At 33.0% G+C, this 20,927-nt stretch overlaps 11 protein-coding genes and 1 pseudogene across 12 annotated transcripts, besides 1 other annotated feature; 7 read left to right on the forward strand and 5 right to left on the reverse strand.

Annotated features, from left to right (window-relative positions):
• Positions 1-1,169: 1,169 nt before the first annotated feature.
• Positions 1,170-3,823, forward strand: TVAGG3_0772690 (protein serine/threonine kinase protein; the record flags this gene model as incomplete). The annotated part of the gene is made up of 1 exon (XM_001319099.1): positions 2,259-3,614. One exon carries the CDS (start codon positions 2,259-2,261, stop codon positions 3,612-3,614), a length of 1,356 nt encoding a protein of 451 aa, XP_001319134.1.
• Positions 3,824-4,193: 370 nt separating this feature from the next.
• Positions 4,194-5,162, reverse strand: TVAGG3_0772700 (uncharacterized protein; the record flags this gene model as incomplete). Its single annotated transcript, XM_001319098.1, has 1 exon — positions 4,194-5,162. One exon carries the CDS (start codon positions 5,160-5,162, stop codon positions 4,194-4,196), a length of 969 nt encoding a protein of 322 aa, XP_001319133.1.
• Positions 5,163-5,207: 45 nt separating this feature from the next.
• TVAGG3_0772710 (uncharacterized protein) lies at positions 5,208-5,579 on the reverse strand (the record flags this gene model as incomplete). Its single annotated transcript, XM_001319097.1, has 1 exon — positions 5,208-5,579. One exon carries the CDS (start codon positions 5,577-5,579, stop codon positions 5,208-5,210), a length of 372 nt encoding a protein of 123 aa, XP_001319132.1.
• Positions 5,580-6,295: 716 nt separating this feature from the next.
• On the reverse strand, positions 6,296-7,020 carry TVAGG3_0772720 (cytoplasmic translation; the record flags this gene model as incomplete). Its single annotated transcript, XM_001319096.1, has 1 exon — positions 6,462-6,782. One exon carries the CDS (start codon positions 6,780-6,782, stop codon positions 6,462-6,464), a length of 321 nt encoding a protein of 106 aa, XP_001319131.1.
• Positions 7,021-7,184: 164 nt separating this feature from the next.
• On the forward strand, positions 7,185-8,082 carry TVAGG3_0772730 (RNA-binding domain, RBD family-containing protein; the record flags this gene model as incomplete). The annotated part of the gene is made up of 1 exon (XM_001319095.1): positions 7,205-8,044. The coding sequence occupies one exon, from the start codon at positions 7,205-7,207 to the stop codon at positions 8,042-8,044; it is 840 nt and encodes a 279-aa protein (XP_001319130.1).
• Positions 8,083-8,960: 878 nt separating this feature from the next.
• TVAGG3_0772740 (cysteine proteinase) lies at positions 8,961-9,978 on the forward strand (the record flags this gene model as incomplete). Its single annotated transcript, XM_001319094.2, has 1 exon — positions 8,969-9,913. One exon carries the CDS (start codon positions 8,969-8,971, stop codon positions 9,911-9,913), a length of 945 nt encoding a protein of 314 aa, XP_001319129.1.
• A 304-nt stretch (positions 9,979-10,282) lies between these two features.
• On the reverse strand, positions 10,283-11,502 carry TVAGG3_0772750 (dihydropyrimidine dehydrogenase (NADP+) protein; the record flags this gene model as incomplete). The annotated part of the gene is made up of 1 exon (XM_001319093.1): positions 10,283-11,380. One exon carries the CDS (start codon positions 11,378-11,380, stop codon positions 10,283-10,285), a length of 1,098 nt encoding a protein of 365 aa, XP_001319128.1.
• A 1,384-nt stretch (positions 11,503-12,886) lies between these two features.
• Positions 12,887-13,375, reverse strand: TVAGG3_0772760 (uncharacterized protein; the record flags this gene model as incomplete). The annotated part of the gene is made up of 1 exon (XM_001319092.1): positions 12,887-13,375. The coding sequence occupies one exon, from the start codon at positions 13,373-13,375 to the stop codon at positions 12,887-12,889; it is 489 nt and encodes a 162-aa protein (XP_001319127.1).
• A 636-nt stretch (positions 13,376-14,011) lies between these two features.
• On the forward strand, positions 14,012-15,280 carry TVAGG3_0772770 (NADP biosynthetic process; the record flags this gene model as incomplete). Its single annotated transcript, XM_001319091.1, has 1 exon — positions 14,028-15,095. The coding sequence occupies one exon, from the start codon at positions 14,028-14,030 to the stop codon at positions 15,093-15,095; it is 1,068 nt and encodes a 355-aa protein (XP_001319126.1).
• A 1,429-nt stretch (positions 15,281-16,709) lies between these two features.
• On the forward strand, positions 16,710-18,350 carry TVAGG3_0772780 (uncharacterized protein; the record flags this gene model as incomplete). Its single annotated transcript, XM_051246022.1, has 1 exon — positions 16,710-18,350. The coding sequence occupies one exon, from the start codon at positions 16,710-16,712 to the stop codon at positions 18,348-18,350; it is 1,641 nt and encodes a 546-aa protein (XP_051092609.1).
• Positions 18,351-18,500: 150 nt separating this feature from the next.
• Positions 18,501-20,927: part of a mobile genetic element that runs on past the window's edge.
• Positions 19,250-20,149, forward strand: TVAGG3_0772800 (annotated as a pseudogene). Its single transcript has one exon. A coding segment is annotated over exon 1 (900 nt).
• Positions 20,183-20,491, forward strand: TVAGG3_0772810 (uncharacterized protein; the record flags this gene model as incomplete). The annotated part of the gene is made up of 1 exon (XM_001319088.1): positions 20,183-20,491. The coding sequence occupies one exon, from the start codon at positions 20,183-20,185 to the stop codon at positions 20,489-20,491; it is 309 nt and encodes a 102-aa protein (XP_001319123.1).

Consider the following 20,927-nt stretch of genomic DNA (forward strand, 5'->3'; position numbering starts at 1 on the left):
ATTTCATCTGAAATTAAATTTAAGGATTTTTTGAATTTTGAACTAAAATTTGTGTTCGGCAATTATTGAATAATCGATTGGAATATGAAAGAAATACTTTAAAATTGAATAGAATGTGCCGATAGAATTTTTCTCACAATTTTAAAAAGTTGCTCTAATTCTATTTTTGATTGAGTTTTTGTAATTATTATATATCAAGTGATAAGCTAAAAATAAAATTTTTGTTGCATTACTATTATTGCAACAATTTGTAAATTACGTGTAACCCATGTATTACAATAATAAACACTGAGATTACATATTGTAAGTATTCCCTTTGAACTAGATTTTTCTTTGAATTTAAATCCGGATAGTCTATTTCATGTTGGTTCGTGAGAAGATATATAATTTGCAATGTGAATAAGATATACATGATTCTGTGTAAATAAGTAATTATGCTTTGGGAAACTGCTCGGCATTGAATGAGATCTAATGTTATTAGTTTTTGAGATATGTTGAAATATGTAATATTTAGCTTCAATATCATTTATTATAGTGTGTCTTTGCTGTTTTTTTGATATTAGATATCAATGACTCTTCTGGAAACGAAAAAATCATATAAATCATTAAATTCTAAACGTAAGCGGAACTCATTCAATTTATGATTAGAATCAAATTTTGTTTGGAATTGAGATATTGGATATATTATAAAAGAATACATAATATTTTAAGTAAAAATTTGAAAAATATGAGCCTATTGGCGTAATCTTCTGATCTTCCTGGAAGAAGCGCCCAGACCAGTCAGAAGCGCTCCTTCCAGGGCCAGAAAGACTAGAAGGGGGCCCTGACCTTGAGAAAGGACCCCCTTCAAGGTCTTTCTGGGACAATTCGGTTCGCATTGCGAGTGTCTGCTGCTTCTTTTGACTAAAGCAGCAGACACTCGCAATTATATGTCGCGGCAAGTGCATCTGTAGTGTCGGAATGCACTTGCCGCGAACTTCGCGCAATCTTCTGATCTTCCTGGAAGAAGCGCCCAGACCAGTCAGAAGCGCTCCTTCCAGGGCCAGAAAGACTAGAAGGGGGCCCTGACCTTGAGAAAGGACCCCCTTCAAGGTCTTTCTCAAAGGAAAATTCAGAAAACTTCACAATTTTTGAATGTCACTTTTTCTGTATATAGAAATGGTATCATTTGTGTCTCTATTCATGTTCCTAGACTCTTTATCTCTTTAATCATTTTTCAAAACTTGATAATCAAGTTTAAAAATTCATTATTACTAATATAATACTCCCTATTTTTATTCAAAGATAATTTATTACTCAACAAATACTATCCAATCATGTTGAAAACTCTTTTTCTCTCTATTCATGTTGGAATACTCTTTATTATTGAACAAATACCTCCCAATCATGTTGAAGGACACTTTGATCAAAGACTATATATTTTTTTAAACTTATTCAAATACACTGTAGTACTTAATAAATAACTTATAAATGTTTTATCAAAGTTTTTTTATTAGTGTACAGAGATTTTAGAAAGAGTATCAAAGACACTTTTATTCTCTAATCATTATCAAAGACTTTTTTATTCTCTAATCATTACCAAAGAGACTTTTATTCTCTAATCATTATCAAAGACTTTTTTATTCTCTAATCATTATCAAAGACTTTTTTATTCTCTAATCATTACCAAAGAGACTTTTATTCTCTAATCATTATCAAAGACTTTTTTATTCTTTAATCATTATCAAAGACACTTTTATTCTCTAATCATTATCAAAGACTTTTTTATTCTTTAATCATTATCAAAGACACTTTTATTCTCTCATCATTATCAAAGACACTTTTATTGTCTAATCATTATGTATGAATGACATATTGATGAAATTTTGTATTCTGGTATCAAATAAAATGAGTTGACAACAATATCAATATGAAATTGAAATACCTTGAATTGCCTAGGAGCAATGGTTATATAAAATTAAAACATAGTGAGGAAAGTTTGTATACTCATGAAGTCATCATGTTCTATTCATGATAACCAAAAATCATATATTTTCATATCAGTATATTCAAAATTAACATAATAAAAAGAACAATTAATAAGTTTTTTAAATTATTGTATCATCATTTCTGAGATGGGAGCGAGCAAGGCAAATACGATAAACTCGTTATTTCTAAAAACTACGAATTTTAAAAATATTCAATTGATATCATTTTAATTGTGCAATTTTAAATATATCCCTCATGGAATAATCTTAAATTTTTCTCATTTTTTCAAAATGAATAATGACATTAGGATTATTGCAAAGCTAGGCGAAGGCTCATTTGCCGAAGTTTACAAGGTTAAGAACCCAAAGACTCAGCAGGTCTTTGCTATAAAGCGCCTCAAAAAGAGATATCGTACAATCGAAGAAGTAAATAAATTACCCGAAGTTCAATATCTTAAAGCTCTTCAAGGTCATCCGAACATTATTAAACTATATGAAGTTATTTACAACAGCCAAGATGGATATGTCGCTTTACTTTTCGAATTAATGGATGTAAATTTATATGAATTTGTTAGAGACAACCAAAAGCCATGTGATGAAAAGACAACTCTTCTTTTGATATATCAACTTCTTAAAGCCTTAGATTATATGCATGAAAAAAATCTTTTCCATCGTGATGTCAAACCAGAGAACTGCATGGTAAACAAAGCAACATTAGAACTAAAGCTCTGCGACTTCGGCTCTACACGTGCAGTATCAAATTCTGGACCATATACAGAATATGTCAGCACAAGATGGTATCGTGCTCCAGAATGCATTTTAACAAGTGGCTCATATGGCAGAGAAGTTGATATTTGGGCCGTAGGCTGTATGCTTTATGAATTATTGACAACAAGACCTCTTTTCCCAGGCAAGCACGAAATTGATCAAATTTCACGTATTCACAATATTGTAGGTACTCCATCTATTGCATTACTTAATCAATTCCGTAAAAATCCAAACACTCAAATCTCATTTTCATTTCCACAAAGAACTCCTCAAGACCTACATAAGATAATTCCAATGGCCTCCCCAGAAACAGTCGATCTTATGGGAAAGATGTTGATTTATAACCCAGCAGACAGAATTACAGCTCATGATGCTTTATTGCATCCAGCTTTCGAGCAATTGCGTGCAGCAGAAGTCAAATGGCAGGCAGCTGGATGCCGTGTCCCGTTTGCAGTCTTCTACGAGCAAATGAAAAATGCTCCGATTCCAAAAGCTCAACCTATCGGGCCTTACATACTCGATACAGGTGTTTCTAAGTCTAATGATGCTGGTCCGATGGTTATTAAGAATCAAACATTACTTCCTCCGCTTCCAAAACAACAAAATCACCATCACCCTATTGTTATACAGCCAATGCATCAATCATACCCTGCTAAGCCTGCTGGAAAATTTAATTCTTACGAGGCAAGAAAAAGAGCCGCTCAAAGAATTAAAGAATATAACCAGAAGAAGCTTTTGAATCAGCACAAGGAGAAGAAACTACCACTTCCAACATTCCAATTTGGTGCTCCGAATGTTTATAATAGCACTTCTTTCCAAAATCCAAAGCCTGAGTTGATTCAGCCTCGGCTTCCGAAAATTCAACCGTATTTCCACTAATTTTTATGATTCCATGAAATTTTTGTTTGAAACTTTATTAAGTTGTTTTGTGTTTGTTTGATTTAAATTTTTTATTTTATTCGAACTTTTTTTAACAACGGTTTCATCCATTTATTATCAGTAGAGGTAGTAACATTCTTGAGTGTTAAATTTTCTCTCTATGAAATGTCAATAAAAAAAATCATAACTTATCATCATGTAAATAAAAGCATAAATCAAACAAAATTCTTATCTATGTACCGAGTAATTTTATTGTAATATGAATTCATTTCAAATTCAACAAAATAACATTGAGTTCAAGAATAACTCAATTAAAAGCATCAAAATACATATTAATATAATTTTATGTAATAAATATAACTATATCATTGGTAAAAAATCATATATGCCATTGAATTTCGGATAAAAGATTGTTGATTATAAGAAATCAACATGAACCACAATTATGATAATGCGTCATTTCTGAGGTAGGCTTCATTTAATGTTACGCTAAAGAAAAAGCCACCTGTATATTTTTTATGAATTTGAAAAAAAATTAAAAGTCATATTTTGATGGATAATAAAAATACATACAATAGTTTATATATGAAAAACATCATTAGATGTGTCTGATATTGAGTAAGATAAATCAATCCAACTTTCGAAAGAAAAATCATCGTTATCATCACCTTCAACATCAACACCATTTACAATATCTTTAACCAACTTAGCTGATCTAACCGCATTGAAAACTGAAAGTGAAATTCCAGCAATTGCAATGATTGTTGCCGAAGAGATCGAGATTACCACGACTTCTTTTGGTGGTGGTGTCTTAACATAATTTGTCTGTATTGGCGGATGTGAATCGAAAATCTGTGGTATATCGTTACCTCTTATTAAAACGTTTGGTGGATCGTCATATTCTCCATCCCACGTGGCATCCGGTGTTGGCGAATATGTGTCAGGCGATTTTTGGGGATTATTTGGTGTTTCTGGAATTGGAGTCTCTGGATTAGGAGTTGCTGGAGTATGTGTTGCTGGAGTTGGTGTAGCTGGAGTTGGAGTTGCTGGAGTTGGAGTGGCTGGTGTTGGAGTGGCTGGAGTTGGAGTTGCTGGAGTTGGTGTAGCCGGTGTTGGAGTAGCCGGTGTTGGGGTTGCTGGAGTTGGAGTAGCTGGAGTGGGAGTTGCTGGAGTTGGAGTGGCGGGTGTTGGAGTTGCTGGAGAAGGAGTTGGAACTTCGGTAGGAGTATTTTCTGGTTCTGGTGGAGTAGGATTGATATTGGTTGAGCCAAATCCTTCGTATCGTCCACCACCTTGTACATTGGTAATTGTAACACGAAGTTCATCACCCGATGCGCATTGAAATTTTAGTATGATCGGTTTTGCATCAACTGTTAGTGTGTATGCTTGATTTTGACTAATAGTCGTTGGATCTTGATCGTCAAATCCTTCAAGAGCAGTGAAATCTGCCCAATCTGAAATTGAACTAGTAAAAGAAATAGTGGCCTTTCTTTGGAGGAAAAAAACGCATAGGGTATCACTATTTGGAGTGTAACCTGCTTTGGTCATAGAATCGGTGAGATCAAACGTACCTTCCTTATTTGTTACAAAAGATCATGCGCGACAATAGGTCATTGCGTAGCCTGCACGAGCTGAAATTGTTTTTGAAGTAGATGGCTTTACCAGGACGTATAAAGATTGAACGGGTGTTGGTGTTACAAAAATCCTATCTAAATCTTGAGAAGTACCTGTGGTAAGATCTGAAGAATCCCAACTCGAAGGTGCTGATGAAGGATTAATAGCGTATTTTATCTGATCTGTCCGTGTTAAATCATAGACTGTTAAATATGAATAAGAATATGTCTTCCCCTGAATAGAAAACATGCAAGGATTACTTTCTGAGCATGAGGCCTGTATAATTGCATCTTGTTGTCGCATAGGGGCATTAACTAAGCTTGAAATAGGACGAAAAAGTAAGAAAAGCATTTACTGAATTGAAAATCTTAAGAAAAAATTGTTGCCCTTTTTATTGATAAACCAAAATTGGAAATATTTGTCTGGTAGATTATTCTTAGTTATGTTTGTAACATAAAAGTAAAAAGCCTGCGCGAACTTTTGAAAGAAATTGAGAGGCATTCAATAAAATGAATCCATTACCGATACTTATTTTATCTAAACATTTTAAGACTATTTATAGCGAATTGATATAAACATTTTATATTTTGAATGAGTAACTGTATTTTTCAATATAATTTCTGTTGGATTATAAAAGAACTTGATGGATAACTTTAAAGCGAAAAAATAATATGTCTGATTGGTTCTAATAATACAATAGAAAAGACTTTTAATGAAAATAAACAGAAATTTTGAGTTCAGATCGGTTATAAACAAAATTGAATTGCTTTGAGGAACGACAAACACGACTTACTTTTTGGGTGATTATGATTTTAATAGATAGTCGAATTCAATTAGATAATGGGTTCTTTATATCAAAAATTCAAATATTTGTCCGAGGAAATGTCCGATTATTTCGAAATGTAGCGCAAAATAAATATTTTGGATTCCAAATTCAAATACAAGATTAACACACTTTAATATTTTCATTTTGAACTCGTAATTTAAATTTTGAATATTAATTTTAATTTTGATATCAATTCATAATATTGAACTTCAGATTCTTAACTCAAACAGATGAAATTTATCAAAAAGCAAAATAAATAAATTATAATAATATTAAAACTAACTCTAAAAATTATTTGATTCAAAGGAGTATATAGTATTATGCTATGGATTCTAGGTGTAAAAAAAGAAAAAAAATTATTAATATTGTTGACACATACAAGAATCAACAACGAGATCGTAAAGCCTTTACTCGTTGGAGACACGATATGGACGAAGCTCATATGTATCTTTTCCAGAAGCAATTACATGGAAACGGCTGCGGATGTCCTTCTTTGCAAGGAACTTGCGAGCGTAATAGCGGACAGCGCGCTTAGAATACTTAACAGAAGCGTTGACGACAATCTTGTTGGCGCCAGCGTCAGCTTCGATTGTGACCTTGTTTGCGAGGTTCTTTCTAAGGTTGTCGACCTTCATGTGGGACTGAAGGTATTCAACAAACTCTTGAAGCTGGAAGAACTTATCAGCAACAGGGGCAGAGCAATCGACGTAGAAAACAGAAGAAGCCATAGAAGAAAGTGTCGGGCCAAGACGATAAAAAATTGAAAGTGATGTGACTAATTTATTAAATTATTTGAAGAAATATACGGTGTGCTTTATGCTCATTATATCTTATCAGTAAATGTCCACTTAATGAAACAATTACTCTATTTTTTGCTTTATCATGATGATTGCAACTCATGGCAAATGTAATATGTGGGCTATTTCCATTAATAGCCTTTATAGTTGTTTCATGATTGAAGCATTTTGTGTATGAATCACATTCTATTTCCTCACATAATTACTATGATAGATCAGAGAGCAAATTCAACGTTAAATAAAACTAAGTTTTCTTTCATCAAATATGTTAGAAATCATATGAGACTTGCTGGAAAATTTGCCAACAATTTAAATTGTCATTTTTAATTCTAAATTTTTTTGATGTTTTTATTATGACAAATGTAAATGTAAAAGAAATGACCGAACAAGAAAGAAAAGACTTTTATTTCTGGCAAGGTAGAATTGTTTTTCTTTCTGGATTTCCACTTAAATACTCAGCATCAGATATTCTATTGATTGCAAGTCAATTTGGCCGCTGTTTTAGAGTAGATTTAGTAAAAGATGATAACAAAAATCTTAGAGGATTCGGTTTTATAGAATATGAGACAAAAGAAGCGGCTCAAAATGCATGCGAGCAACTTGACACAGCAACCCTGTCCAATAGGCAACTTCGATGCGAAATTGCAGATTTTCCACCAAATGATTTAATTGATATATATAAAAGATCTGCAATTTTACGTGAAAAAATTGATCTGGGTTTAATCAAAAACTTTCATAAATCAAAGCACTCAAAATCAAAATACTCTGATAGCTCATCTTATAGCTATGATTATTCTGATTATAGCGATTATTCATCCAGCGAAGAATCTTATTATTCGGATTATAGTGCCAGTAGTGAATCAAGTTATAGCTACGACTATTCCCCATCGTATTATTCCTCAAGGAACAGTCTAAAGTCAGAATATTCATCAGATGAAATTGAAAACCAAGAAAAATCAGAGAAATCAGACCCAAGCGAAACAGAAGACGATAAATCAAAGACACAAAACTCAAATACATCTCAGCACAATCAAGTTGAAAGCTCCACTTCAAAAATACCAAAGAATAATAAAAAAGGCAGCAGAAATCATTCAAGAAATTATTCTGATAATAATGATTCGACTAATTACAGCCAAAGTTATTCTTATTACTCAGATTATTCTTGTTATACCTATTCAAGTGAAACCAATTGACCATATTAATGAAGTAATGATGCGGTCCTATGTGCTTGCTCTAAATAAGGAAATACTGTTATAATTTCCTCTAAATATAATTTTTTGTTTGTTTATTTAATATTTAAATACTATATATATTTATCAAAGAAATGTTTGATTTCAGAAACATGGTTATGAGTTTGTAGAAAAAAAAAATCTCTGGATTAATCTTGTCAATTAGTCATTCATGGGAGGAATAGTTAATAACTCTTTCTGTGAACCTAAGCTATATGCTTGAATAATGCTACAAATTTTGAAATTTCAGATTGAATGAACTAATAAAAAGTTAAAAATCGAAATCGTAGTGAATAATATTATTGGCTGTACAAGAGTTTCATCATTGAAGAATATATGATTTGAATTAAACCAAAATTGCTAAACAATAAAATTTCAAATTGAAAAATTTATAGCATGATTATATTAAATCGATTAATTATCTAAAATGATTTGATTTTATTGATTTACTTTTTGAAAAAATGCACTAAAACTTCGAAATTTTCTCCAAAAATATTTTAAAAATAAAAAAATGAAATTCAATTTCAACTAAGTTTGCCAGCTGTGATCCCTAAATAAAAAACTCTTTTACTAAATCATATAGATTGTGATTTTTATTTTGCTTTTCCATGATTTTTATGATTATGATCACAATTTTCACAAGTATTCAATTTATCAGAACTATTCAAAAATTGATAATGGGCAGGTAAGACTATTATAATATATATGATATATCCATAGAATTTATTGATGTGGTTTTAAAAACCGTATTTTCTCACAATTTTGAAGGCAGAGATGATTTGTCGTTGATAATCGATGATCCAGCATTATATTTATATATAGAATATATATTACACAAAATTACGATCTGAAGGATGTTAGGAAAACGGTTTTAACTTCATTTTTTAAATGTTTGCTTTCTTGCTTTCTGGCGCTACAAGCAACGTCCTCAAGCATGAGGAGAAGGCCTTCCTTGCCTACATGCGTGAGACAGGCAACTTCTTCACAGGCGATGAGTACCATTTCCGCCTTGGCATCTACCTTGCCAACAAGCGTCTTGTTCAGGAACACAACGCTGCTAACAAGGGCTTCAAGCTTGGACTCAACAAGCTCGCTCACCTTACACAGTCCGAATACAGATCTCTTCTTGGTGCTAAGAGACTCGGACAGAAGTCTGGCAACTTCTTCAAGTGCGATGCTCCAGCCAACGACGCTGTCGACTGGCGTGACAAGGGCATTGTCAACAAGATCAAGGATCAGGGTCAGTGCGGCTCCTGCTGGGCTTTCTCTGCCATCCAGGCCTCCGAATCCCGCTATGCTCAGGCTAACAAGCAGCTCCTCGATCTCGCCGAACAGAACATCGTTGATTGCGTTACATCCTGCTATGGCTGCAACGGTGGCTGGCCATCCAAGGCTATCGACTACGTTGTCAAGCACCAGGCTGGCAAGTTCATGCTCACAGCTGACTACCCATACACAGCTCGCGATGGCACATGCAAGTTCCATGCTTCCAAGTCTGTCGGTTTAACAAAGGGCTACGATGAGGTTAAGGACACAGAGGCTGAACTCGCTAAGGCTGCTTCCAAGGGTGTTGTCTCCGTCTGCATCGATGCTTCCCACTACTCCTTCCAGCTTTACACATCTGGCATCTATGATGAACCATCCTGCTCTGCCTGGAACCTCGATCACGCTGTCGGCCTTGTTGGCTACGGCACAGAGGGCTCAAAGAACTACTGGATCGTCCGCAACTCCTGGGGCACATCTTGGGGTGAGCAGGGCTACATCCGCATGATCAAGGACAAGTCCAACCAGTGCGGCATTGCTTCTGAAGCTATCCTTCCAAAGGCTCTCTAAATTGCGATAAAAATTGTACGATGAAGTACTTTGATATAAAATAGTTTTGGGAAACGCGATTTAATTCCTTGATTTTTTTAACTTTTTTTCATAATTTTTATTAATTTCAATGTAATTACAATGAAATCTCAATTAATCATATCAACATTTTATGTTTTTCAATCAATACGTCCTATTCTAGTTGCTTGTAAGTAATTACTTAAACATTTCTACCAAATTGATAAATTATAAAGTTATTTGATGATGAACTCAGAGTAAATTAGAAAAGTCTTGGATGATAAATGATATATATCATTAGATTTCTTTGATTTTGACTTAGAAAAATGAAATTAGATTTTATACTTAAGCACTGATTAGTATTTATTTTATTTAACCCTGGATGCTAATAGCGCAAGTTGGGCAGCGAGTGTAGCAAAGGCCACAGCGGAAGCACTTCGCGCCGTCGCACTTGGCAATGCCGTCTTCAAGCTGGAGGGCTTCGTAAAGGCAGGATGTAACGCATGTTCCGCATCCGACGCACTTCTCAGCGGCGATCTTTGGTGGGTTGTGCTGCTGGAGTGGTTCGTGCTTAAGGCCGAGGCCGATAACCTCGTGGATGTCCTTGTAGCCGTGCTCTGTAAGCCACTGGCTCATTTCCTGAGCGATACTGCCATAAACATCACGGCCTTCAACAATGGCAGCTGTGCAGATACCAAGAGCCTGAGCACCAGCCATGAGGAACTCAATAGCATCGCGGCCGTTGGAGATACCGCCAACACCGACGACTGGGAGATCGACTTCCTTGCAGACATCATAGACAACACGAAGAGCAAGTGGCTTGATAGCTGGGCCAGAAACCCAACCGTATTTGGATGTTGAGCCCATGAATGGAGCACCCTTGCGCTCGATATCGAGGGCAAGTGTTGGGCCGAAGGAGTTGACGCAAACAAGACCTGTTGCACCAGCAGCCTTGGCAGCCTTAGCGGCGATTGGGGCATCACGGAATGGGGAAAGCTTAACGTAGACTGGCTTGCCACCAGAGCCGTGGATTGCGGCCTTGATAGCATCCTGCATTGGCTTTGGATCATCACCAATGTAGTGTGTTGACAATTCGAGACCATCGCAGAATGGGGCAACTTTTGGAGCCATCTTAGCGATTTCTTCAGCTGTATAGCCCATAGAGCAGATCATTGGAATCTTGGCCTGGTTGCAAACTTCACGGATCTTTGGATATTCGTGTTCAAGCCACTGTTCTGGTGTCAACTCTGTCCATAACTCTGTGTTGAGGAAGTACTTATGGTCCTTGGACTCGTACATGTTTGGCTGTGGAACTTTGGCAGCAGCAACAGAGATTGTCTTTGTGACCATAACACCGCATCCACCTTTGATGCAATCAATGCAAGCTTTGGCATCGCGGACTGGTGGGCCTGGAGCTGGCATGAGTGGGTTCTTGACCTCATATCCTGCGAACTTTGTCTTAAGAGACATTATTCGAAACTAATCAGTTCACTTTCTTGACAGTTTTAGGTTCAGAAATTTCAGAAATTCATCGTTTTCATATCCCTCAAAATTGAATATACAAAAACAATTAAAACTGACGATTTGAGATGTTGTGGGTAAATCAATATTTTCACGATTTTCTGATATTTTCTTATCAGTTTATTAAAATTAACATGATGATTTGAAATCGTCAGTTTTGGATTTCTCATTGAAGTTATCGTATTTCAATTGAACTCCTCGTCCGGAAACATATTACTCAAAATAGAGTTCCAAAATAAACCATTTTAAATTACGAGAATTTATTATTCTTCTGAAATTTTTGAAAAGTTGATTTAAAATCAATCAAAATATCGTTAATTCATCAACAACATATGATAATCTTCATAAATTACAGTTATATTCGAACTACATATCCTATTGACACTATAAATGGCCTCTTTACTACAAATTAATAAAGATTTCGATTAAATTTTGGCTTATTTTAAAACAACAACACTCTAACAAATAACATATTGTTAAAATGATATCATAATATCCAAAAGGACATTAAAAAACGCTTAATTTTAAAAATAGAGTATTGAGGCAGGAAGATATCTGATTGGCTCTTCGTTCGAAAAAGCTCTTAATTTAGTATAAATATAATAAGTAAATCCTATTTCGGACTTTAATTTTATAATTTTTGAAGGTATTCTTTCATAATTAGAAATAATCAATATGATATCATAGAGTTTAGTATTTAGATATTGGCTTAACATGTAATAAAGAAATATTAAATATCTGAAATTATTGAATAAAGATTAGCTAAAATGAATTAATATATATTGTTGTTTCGACCAAGATTGTTCCCTATGATCAGTCACTTTTTGATTTCATATATGCATCACTTTACCACTTTATAACATGTAATACATGTGTATTTGATTATTATTAGAAAACCAAAAAGTTTCAGATTAGGATTTCTATAAGAAAATAATGAATAGCAATAAATAGAGTGTGACAGATAGAAAAAAATAACTATTACTATGAATTACTAAGTTTTTAAGTTTTTAATTTTTTATGGCGATGCAGCAGCTGCAACTTTTGATGCTCCCTTGCATACAAATAACCAAACACAAACACCAACAACTGCACCAACAACAACAACGCAAGCAATAACAATACCTGCAATCGCTCCTCCAGAAAGTTTGTTTGAGCTTGCTGTAGGGGTAGGTGAATTAGAAGCTTCATTTTTGAGATCATCAAGTGTGAAAGCATTTGGTTCTTGAGGGATCCAACCAGCAAACTCAGGGAACCATAATTTATCACCTTCTTTTGTTGTTTCATATGTTACTGTGACTTTATATTCTTCTTCATCTTCTTCATCCTTTGGTCCTATTGCTAATGTATTAATCCCAGTAAGAGTGGCTTCATTGCTTGATAGGTCTCCTTCTGCAGTTGTTTCACCAACTAGAATTTTATCTTTAGGTTCTCCAACTGTTTTATATGTATTCTTCGTTAAGAAAGTTGGATATGCATATACATTTTTTTGCGTTGGAATTCAATTTTGCCTTCCTTTGTTGAAGTTACATACACCATAATGCTTATCTCTTCTCCTTGGTCAGTCATCTTATAAGCTGGAGTGGGCTGTTTATACAATTGAACTTTGCACTCTTTACTACTATCAGAACATTTTATGGTTGAAGTATAAAGATGATCGTCGCCTAGTGGTAGATTGAGGAAAAACGCGTTCTTTGCTGTTTTGAGAGGTTTTGTTAGATCTGCATCGGTGTAAAGATCAACAACGAAGTCAGACTCACTGGCAAGAGTGTATGAATATGAACTTAATTCCCTGCATTCACCTGCATTTATTGTTAATTCATAAAAGGTATCATCTTCTTTTAGCTCTCTGTCAATAATACTCTGACAATTTTCGAAGACATCTTCAGCAAGTTTTATTCTTTTATTCGGAATTCTTATCGCTAAATAAGATAATGCAATCAGCATTCTTCAAAAATGAAATGAACGTTATTCGAAATTTTTTTACGACTCAAATGTTAAAATAGAGTCGTACTAAAAATTCTAAAATTCTACTTCAAAAATATAGAAATGATATTCCTATTTCAAACTCTACTATTGAAAATAAAAAATAACAATGAAAATATATAATATGAATCATATCGCATAAAGGGAGGGTGACAAAGGAGGTACATTAAGATAGTGTATTTTATAAAGTTAGTAAAGTGCCAGATTTCGATTATATTGATATCGTAATGCATATTTTAGAGCGTGTTATTCACCAAAACATACTCACAAAATGCTTCAGAAAAGGTAAACCAACTATGGAAGATCGTTGGAACTTTATAGAATTAGAATAGAGTTCCAGTCATCTAACATCGTTGGATAAAGTCCAAATTATTTTAATTCGAATTTGTTCTCTCCTGAACAAATCACAATTAATAGAAATTTAAAAGTTCTAGAGCTTCCAATCGACACATGGGAATCATTGAGCTCCTGATGAGGCAGAATGGCAATCATCCACCTCAATTTATCAGAGGCTTCAATGGCAAAGGCCCTTTGCTGATATAGCTTCAGGAGCTCCTTTTGATAGGAATTTGGAGTTTTACAGAAAAGGATAGAAAAAAAAAGAATAAAAAAAATGAAAAGTTTCAACCATCCAAAATCTATAGATAAAAGCCTTTCAAAATCATTTTCAATACATAGCGTTAGTGATGTGGAGCTTTCTGACTATAAACCTCCACAAACATTTACGATTAACAAGCCAAAATCATTCCGCCACACAGATGGGTCGATGCATCTTGAATGGAAGCACCGCCCATCCAAAGCGCTTGTTGTAGAAAAGATCAATTCTCCAGAATCAAGACAATTTCTTATCGAAGTTGTTCAATATCTTCACTTTGAAAAAGCAATTGTTCCTTATATTGAACCTTACGTTGCAAAAGAGCTTACAGGCTTTAAATTTACCGAAACATTTGAAGATGTGGAAGCTACGCCTATTGATTTTGTGCTAGTTTTTGGTGGCGATGGCACTTTATTACATGTTGCTTCACTTTTCCCAGAATATGCTCCACCAATTGTTCCATTTGCATTAGATCAGCAAGGATTTCTTACACCCTTCCTTGCAAACGATTACAAGAACTGTTTAGAACTTTTATTAAGAGGTTCATTTTATGTTACTCTTCGAACTCGACTTTACTGCGATGTTATTCGCAATAATCAAATTGAAGAAGTTTATCAAGCACTTAATGACATTGTTATCGCGCCAAGTGAAACAGGAAAAGTTTGTGCCTTAAATTGCTTCATTGATGACGAGCTTTTCTCAACATTGTACGGCGATGGATTAATTATCTCAACATCTACTGGTTCTACTGCCTACAACTTAAGTGCTGGCGGTGCTGTTGTAAATCCTTCAATTGCAGCAATTTTATGGACTCCAATTTGCTCCCATGCTCTAAGTGCACATCCTATTATACTACCAGATTGCGTTTACGTTTCAATTTGTATAGATCCGAACTCCAGAACAGAATTACCTTATGGAGTTGCAATAGACACTAAAAGAGCTCAAATAAAGAAAGGAGATTTTATTGGTATCCACCAAAGTCCATTTCCAATACCTACTGTCTGTGCATCTGAACCAATGAATTATTGGCTCAAATCACTAACAAGTATTCTTGAATATAATGAACCAATGGATGTTGAGGAGTAGTTTATGTTGTATTTTTGTAAATATAGAGACAAACGTTAATTTTTTAATTTTTTATTAACTCTGATATATGTCGTCAACTAGAACACCATTAATATGTCCAAATTTATTGACAGTGCCATAATTCGAACATTCATTTTGATGGAATCACCTTTATATATTTATTATCAAGTTCATTTAGAATTCATAAAACATAAATATATATATATAAAAACGTATCATTTTCTAAATATGCTATTTATCGTGTCTTATTAACCAATTTGTGATTAGTAGTATGATATGACGGGTTGTGTGACTTTTTTTGTAAACGTAAGAATTCATACAATATAGAACGATTTTGTATCATTTTTTTTAACATATGAAGTAAAAAAATGTATGATTCTTACGGTTTTTATTCTTACGTTTTTGAATAAATCAAGATTTAAAAAATTTTCAAAATTGTAAGACATTTACACTCAACCCATACATAATGAAATAAAAAATTAAAAAAATTAACATTAATTTTAAAAGAAGCTATATATAGATGATGTCAGATATTCCGCGATTAATTAATTATTTTTGAATAACTGAATGGGTCAAACTTCAATTTAAAAATGAAGATTGTGAATTATTAAATGAATATGAAAGCCAAAATAAGCTAATGATTATTTGAATTTATGAAATCAATTATTTGATTCATTCTTTCTTCAATCTCTTCTATTCTTTTTGTTAAATCATCAATTTTCATTAATGAGGTGATTCTTGATTGAGGAATAGATTTCAAACTAACCACTCCTTTTATTTTTGAAATTTTGAATCCATCAACTTTAAACATTTTATTCAATTAACATGTTGTCAATTCTTCAAATAATTTTTTATTATTGGCATAATAGTCATTAAATTCTTCAACAGATGAAAAAATTTTTATTTCAGTAATTGGTTTAACAACGTTTATTTTTTGTTGAACATTTTCACTTTCATTTATTTCTTCATCCTCTGTTTCATTTATTTTTAAAATCGGTTTCATTTATCATTAAATAAAAATTAGAATATAAGTGATGAAATATATTTTTTAATTAATATTAAATCAGAAATGGCGGCAGGATTCTTTAAAAAATTATGGGATGGAATTAAGAAAGCTGCGGGTTGGGTTCATAAAAAGATTATTAAACCCATTGCAAACTTTTTGGCACCAGTAGCGAAAACGGCAGGAACTATCATAGGTGGAGTATTAGGTACTAAAGCAGGTAATCCGGCGATGGGAGCACAAGCAGGTAACGCAATTGGTGGAATAGCTGAAGGAATACTTAATAAAATAGGGGGTAGATAGTGGAAAAATAAATAAATATTATTTTTATCTTAGTATCGGTTGTAGTCTTTGATAAACTTTTTCTCCTTTATTTAAAACTTCTCTTATTGGGGCAGCTTTTGGTGTTATTGATTCAGCAACGTCACTAATTGCTTCTTTATTCTTAAATATCCAATTTGCCCCTTCTTCAATGTTTCCCAAACTTTACTCGCTCCTCTTTTTACTCTATCCCACAGTTTCTTAAATATACCTGCAGCCATAGTTGATTATTTCATTAAAATTAAAAATTCATTTTCATCTTTTAATTTTGATTTTTTATTTATTAATAAATGACGACTAACTATTTAGTGCCAAACACTAAACCGATTAATGGAAATGTGTTTCATTCATTCGAAAAGATAAATGAAATATTCACAAAGAATGACGGTAGAAGATATTATAGAGAACTTGAAAGTTCATGCTATGACTCTGATGCTCCATATTTTGATGATAAACAAACTCATTTAAGAATTACAAATCCGGCTCATGATGTGAACCAATTAGGTGACACATATATTAAACGCAAAGTTAAAGCAACTCTAGTTTCAAATAAAGCTTTCACATGTGATACCACTTTTAAATGCATGCGTTTATTCGTTGGTTACAAATCATCAAATCAAAACTTTAAACAATTAGAAGTAGAAACTGAAAGAGGTGATGCCGGTTATCTTCAGATGGATTGCGCCCGTGAATCTTTCGCATTTGCAACATATAAACCAAAATCAGAAAGGAAAGTTAAAAAGTTTGTTCATTCGTTATATAATAATGTTCAAAAATATGATAACTCAGTATGTGGTAAATATATTGACCCTTCAGAAGTTTTCAAGAGAGCAAATGAAGAAGTTGATATCACTTTTGATATGATTATTCTGGTAAATGATTTGTTAGCATTTCAGGCGTTCGATGATTATCCTAAATCATTTGGTGAAATCATTCTTAAATATTATGTTTTCAGGGATACTTTAGTATTTTGTCAGGTTGACCCGTTAAGAGTTGCTGATTTACAAAATTACGTTTATGAAAAGATAACTGATGAAAATTATGAAAAGATTATGAATCATGTTTATAAATATGATCGCAAATTCCAACAAATCGGACTTCCTACCAAATTAATTACAAGCTTAGCTGCTACATCTGCTGACGCAACAGTTGATGACGTTATTATTTCATGCACAAAGATGGAAGTTTTAGAGGATAAATGCATTACACCAGGATACGGTTTAATTGAAGAATCAGTTAAAGCAATACCACGTTTATTCAGTAAGGAAGATCCATTCATGATTCCAGCTCAACATATTGACGTTCGTTCACTAAATGGAGGTTGCATCACGCCTGAAGGTATTAGCTCAGATTTCTCATACGCTCTTCATAATGTTACAGATGTTGTGTTAACATTTCCGAAAAATGCAATGCAAAGAACAGTTTTAGAAAATCCAATGCTTCGAGGTCTTCAGGTCACTATAGATTCCAGAAACTTCCCCGATCAAGCGATGACCACAGTGGGTGACATATTCTTTACACGTATGCTTCAAGCTTCTGATTTAGATGGAGTGAATGAATGCACAGAAGAATACGAGGACTCATTAACTAGACCACTGAATGATGATGATGGCGCGCCATTAGCTAGAACATGGAAAGACCAAACTTCATTCTTATGCACTATTCCAGTTCAACGTGATGGAGCGGGTATATTCTTTGATGGATTAGAAACTTTCAACTCACAAGTTACAGTACAAGTGAAAGCTTATCCAATCATTCAGGGTGGAAATGACACTTACTGTTCAAAGGTGACAAATCCTCCTCAGGTTTGGTTTACTAGGACTACATATTGGACATGGACACCGGATGAAGGTTTGAAATATCATCCAACAGGTACACCACCGCAGTATAGAAGTTCATATGATGAAATATTGATGAATAGAAATGTTTAAAATTATAAATTTATTTTTGATTAAATGGATTTAAATTCATCCACCCCTTATGAAGAATTAGCAGGAGTATATAATACATACGTAGATGATATGATTAATGAAGCATTGAGTGATAATAGAAATGCTCTATCTAAGGAAAAATTAATGAAAATTCCATATTCTGAATGTTACTTAAATTCAATCACTGCAGCAATTGGTAAACAAAATAAAGGTAAAACATTAACGATATTAAAACAAATTATCATTATTGCTAACACTTCCCCCCATTCACATGTGTTAATTTATATCAACCGTTCAGGTTCACCTTCAGATGATACATTTGAATCTTTAAAGCATTTAATCAAAATTCCAATTATTTATTTATCACAAGAAGAAGCAGAAGATTATTTAAAAAAACTTTTTAATGTATAAAGAATTATATAATACAATCAAGAAGCAAGGATTAGAGGATAAATTATTGATAAACAACGGGATGAATTATTTGAAACACTTTCTATTTCAAATTTTGATAGAGAATTTTTGCATTCACTCATTTTTCTAGATGATGCAGTGAAATCAAAACTAATAACAAACGAGAAATCATATTTTAATCAGTTATTAACTCAATGTCGACACATTCAGTGTTCATGTGTTATTCTTTATGGCTGTTCAATATTTCAAAGCATTAAGCACAAACATTAAATCAAATCTATCAACACTTTTCATTTTCAGTGGGGTTTAGTCGTCAACAGTTGAACGTTATGCTTTATCAAGTGAATTTACAATGAGCATTAATGAACTTTACACACAATATCAGCAATTAGGTGAACATGGAAAAATAATAGTTGATTTAAATAAAGGAGGTGTTAAATTTGATTAACTTTTTATAATTAATTTTTATTTTTTATTTATAATTAAACATGACAGAAATAGCAAATCTTCTACAGGTTCCATTAAAACAAGGGACGAACAAAAGGGGTGCATATAATAGAACTATGAAAGTTCCTGATGGAATGAAAGAATTAGTTCATATTGTTGCTGGTCTTCAAAAAGATGTTAAACAAATGAGAAACGTTTTAACATTACCAGAAGCTCAAGCATATGCCAAACGTCATGGTCCAAATTGGGAAGCACACGAAGCAGACATTACGGGTCCAAATGGAAAACCTGATGGTATAAATGAAGTTTTCGTTACTGATGGTCAAGGTAATATTAAAGTCATAAATGGTTATAAATTAACTATATCTGATTATCCTAAACGTAAAGGCATATAATGAACGTTATCCTATGCAATTTGATGAAAATGGAAAAGCTGTTAAACAATACATTGGGAAGGTGAAAATGGTCCAATTAATTCATACCGTCATAATCCATATTCTTATTTCAATGAAGAATTAAATGCTATTGAAGAGGGACCGGATGGATTACCACGATATTCTAACCAGTTTGATGGTCAATATGCAAATATTAGACCCGAAATTTCAGCTAAGAAATTCTTTAAAGTTGCTTTATTTGATCCAGTTTTCGCAAATGTTAAAGATGAACTTAAACAGCAATTCCAACCAATTATAGTAGCAAGAATTGCATCAGGTGCTTTATCTCAAGCATTCAAAGATTTAATTAAGAAACCATTATATCAGCAACGAGGTTTAACTTATGATTTAGTTAAGGAATTAGATAAAAGAAAATTTGAGAAATCAGATGATTATAAGAATGCAATTAATGAATATATTCGGTCTATTAATTTCGATGAAACAGCTAAAAATCAACTTCATGAACAAATACAGGGGATAATAGATTCAAAAGTTCCAGCAAAATAAAAGTTTAAATATATTTTTTTTATTCGAATATAAATGAGAAGACGTTTCACCAGTCAAAAGAACACTAACGCAAAAGCAGAGATTACGGTTGGTTATAACGTAAATGATGATAAATCACGAATTATTCAAAATGTTAAAGTTAATGTTAGCCCTGAATTAACAAGGTCAGCAACTCAACCAAATTTATTAACTCGTGACTTACCGAAAAAGGAGGAGGAGCAAAATAAAGAAGATGGAGACCCAATCATTTTATCCGAACCTGGTAAAGAAGCCGTTGAAATTCCCACTTATCCAACATACCCCCACCTCTTTCATCGAACATCGAGAACCCATATAAAATAGACATTAATTCTGAATTAATGAAAATTTACCGTGATATAATAATTAATAATTATGATTCAATAATAAATTTAATTGACCAATCTAGTTTAATTATTTTATCTTATGAATCATTAATTCACATTATCGCCATTCTTTGTGATGTTCAAGATTCAGACGTTAAGATTCAATTTTTCATAGATGATGAGGTTTCATGCTGCGGAACAGTTGCAAAAATAAATCCTATAAAGGATATTAGCACAATTAAGATATCAAAGAACGGAACAACAACTGAACTTCATTTAACATATAATGATATTTATAATAAAATAGTTGATGAATATAAAATATCACTTGAAAAATTCTTTGTTAAGGCTATTTAATATTCAAGCATTAACATTATCGAATAATAATCCTTTGAATCATAATCAATAATAATTGACCTTTCACCAGTTTCTAT

This window comes from Trichomonas vaginalis, chromosome III (genome assembly GCF_026262505.1).
Source record: "Trichomonas vaginalis G3 chromosome III, whole genome shotgun sequence".
Lineage (NCBI taxonomy): Eukaryota > Parabasalia > Trichomonadida > Trichomonadidae > Trichomonas > Trichomonas vaginalis.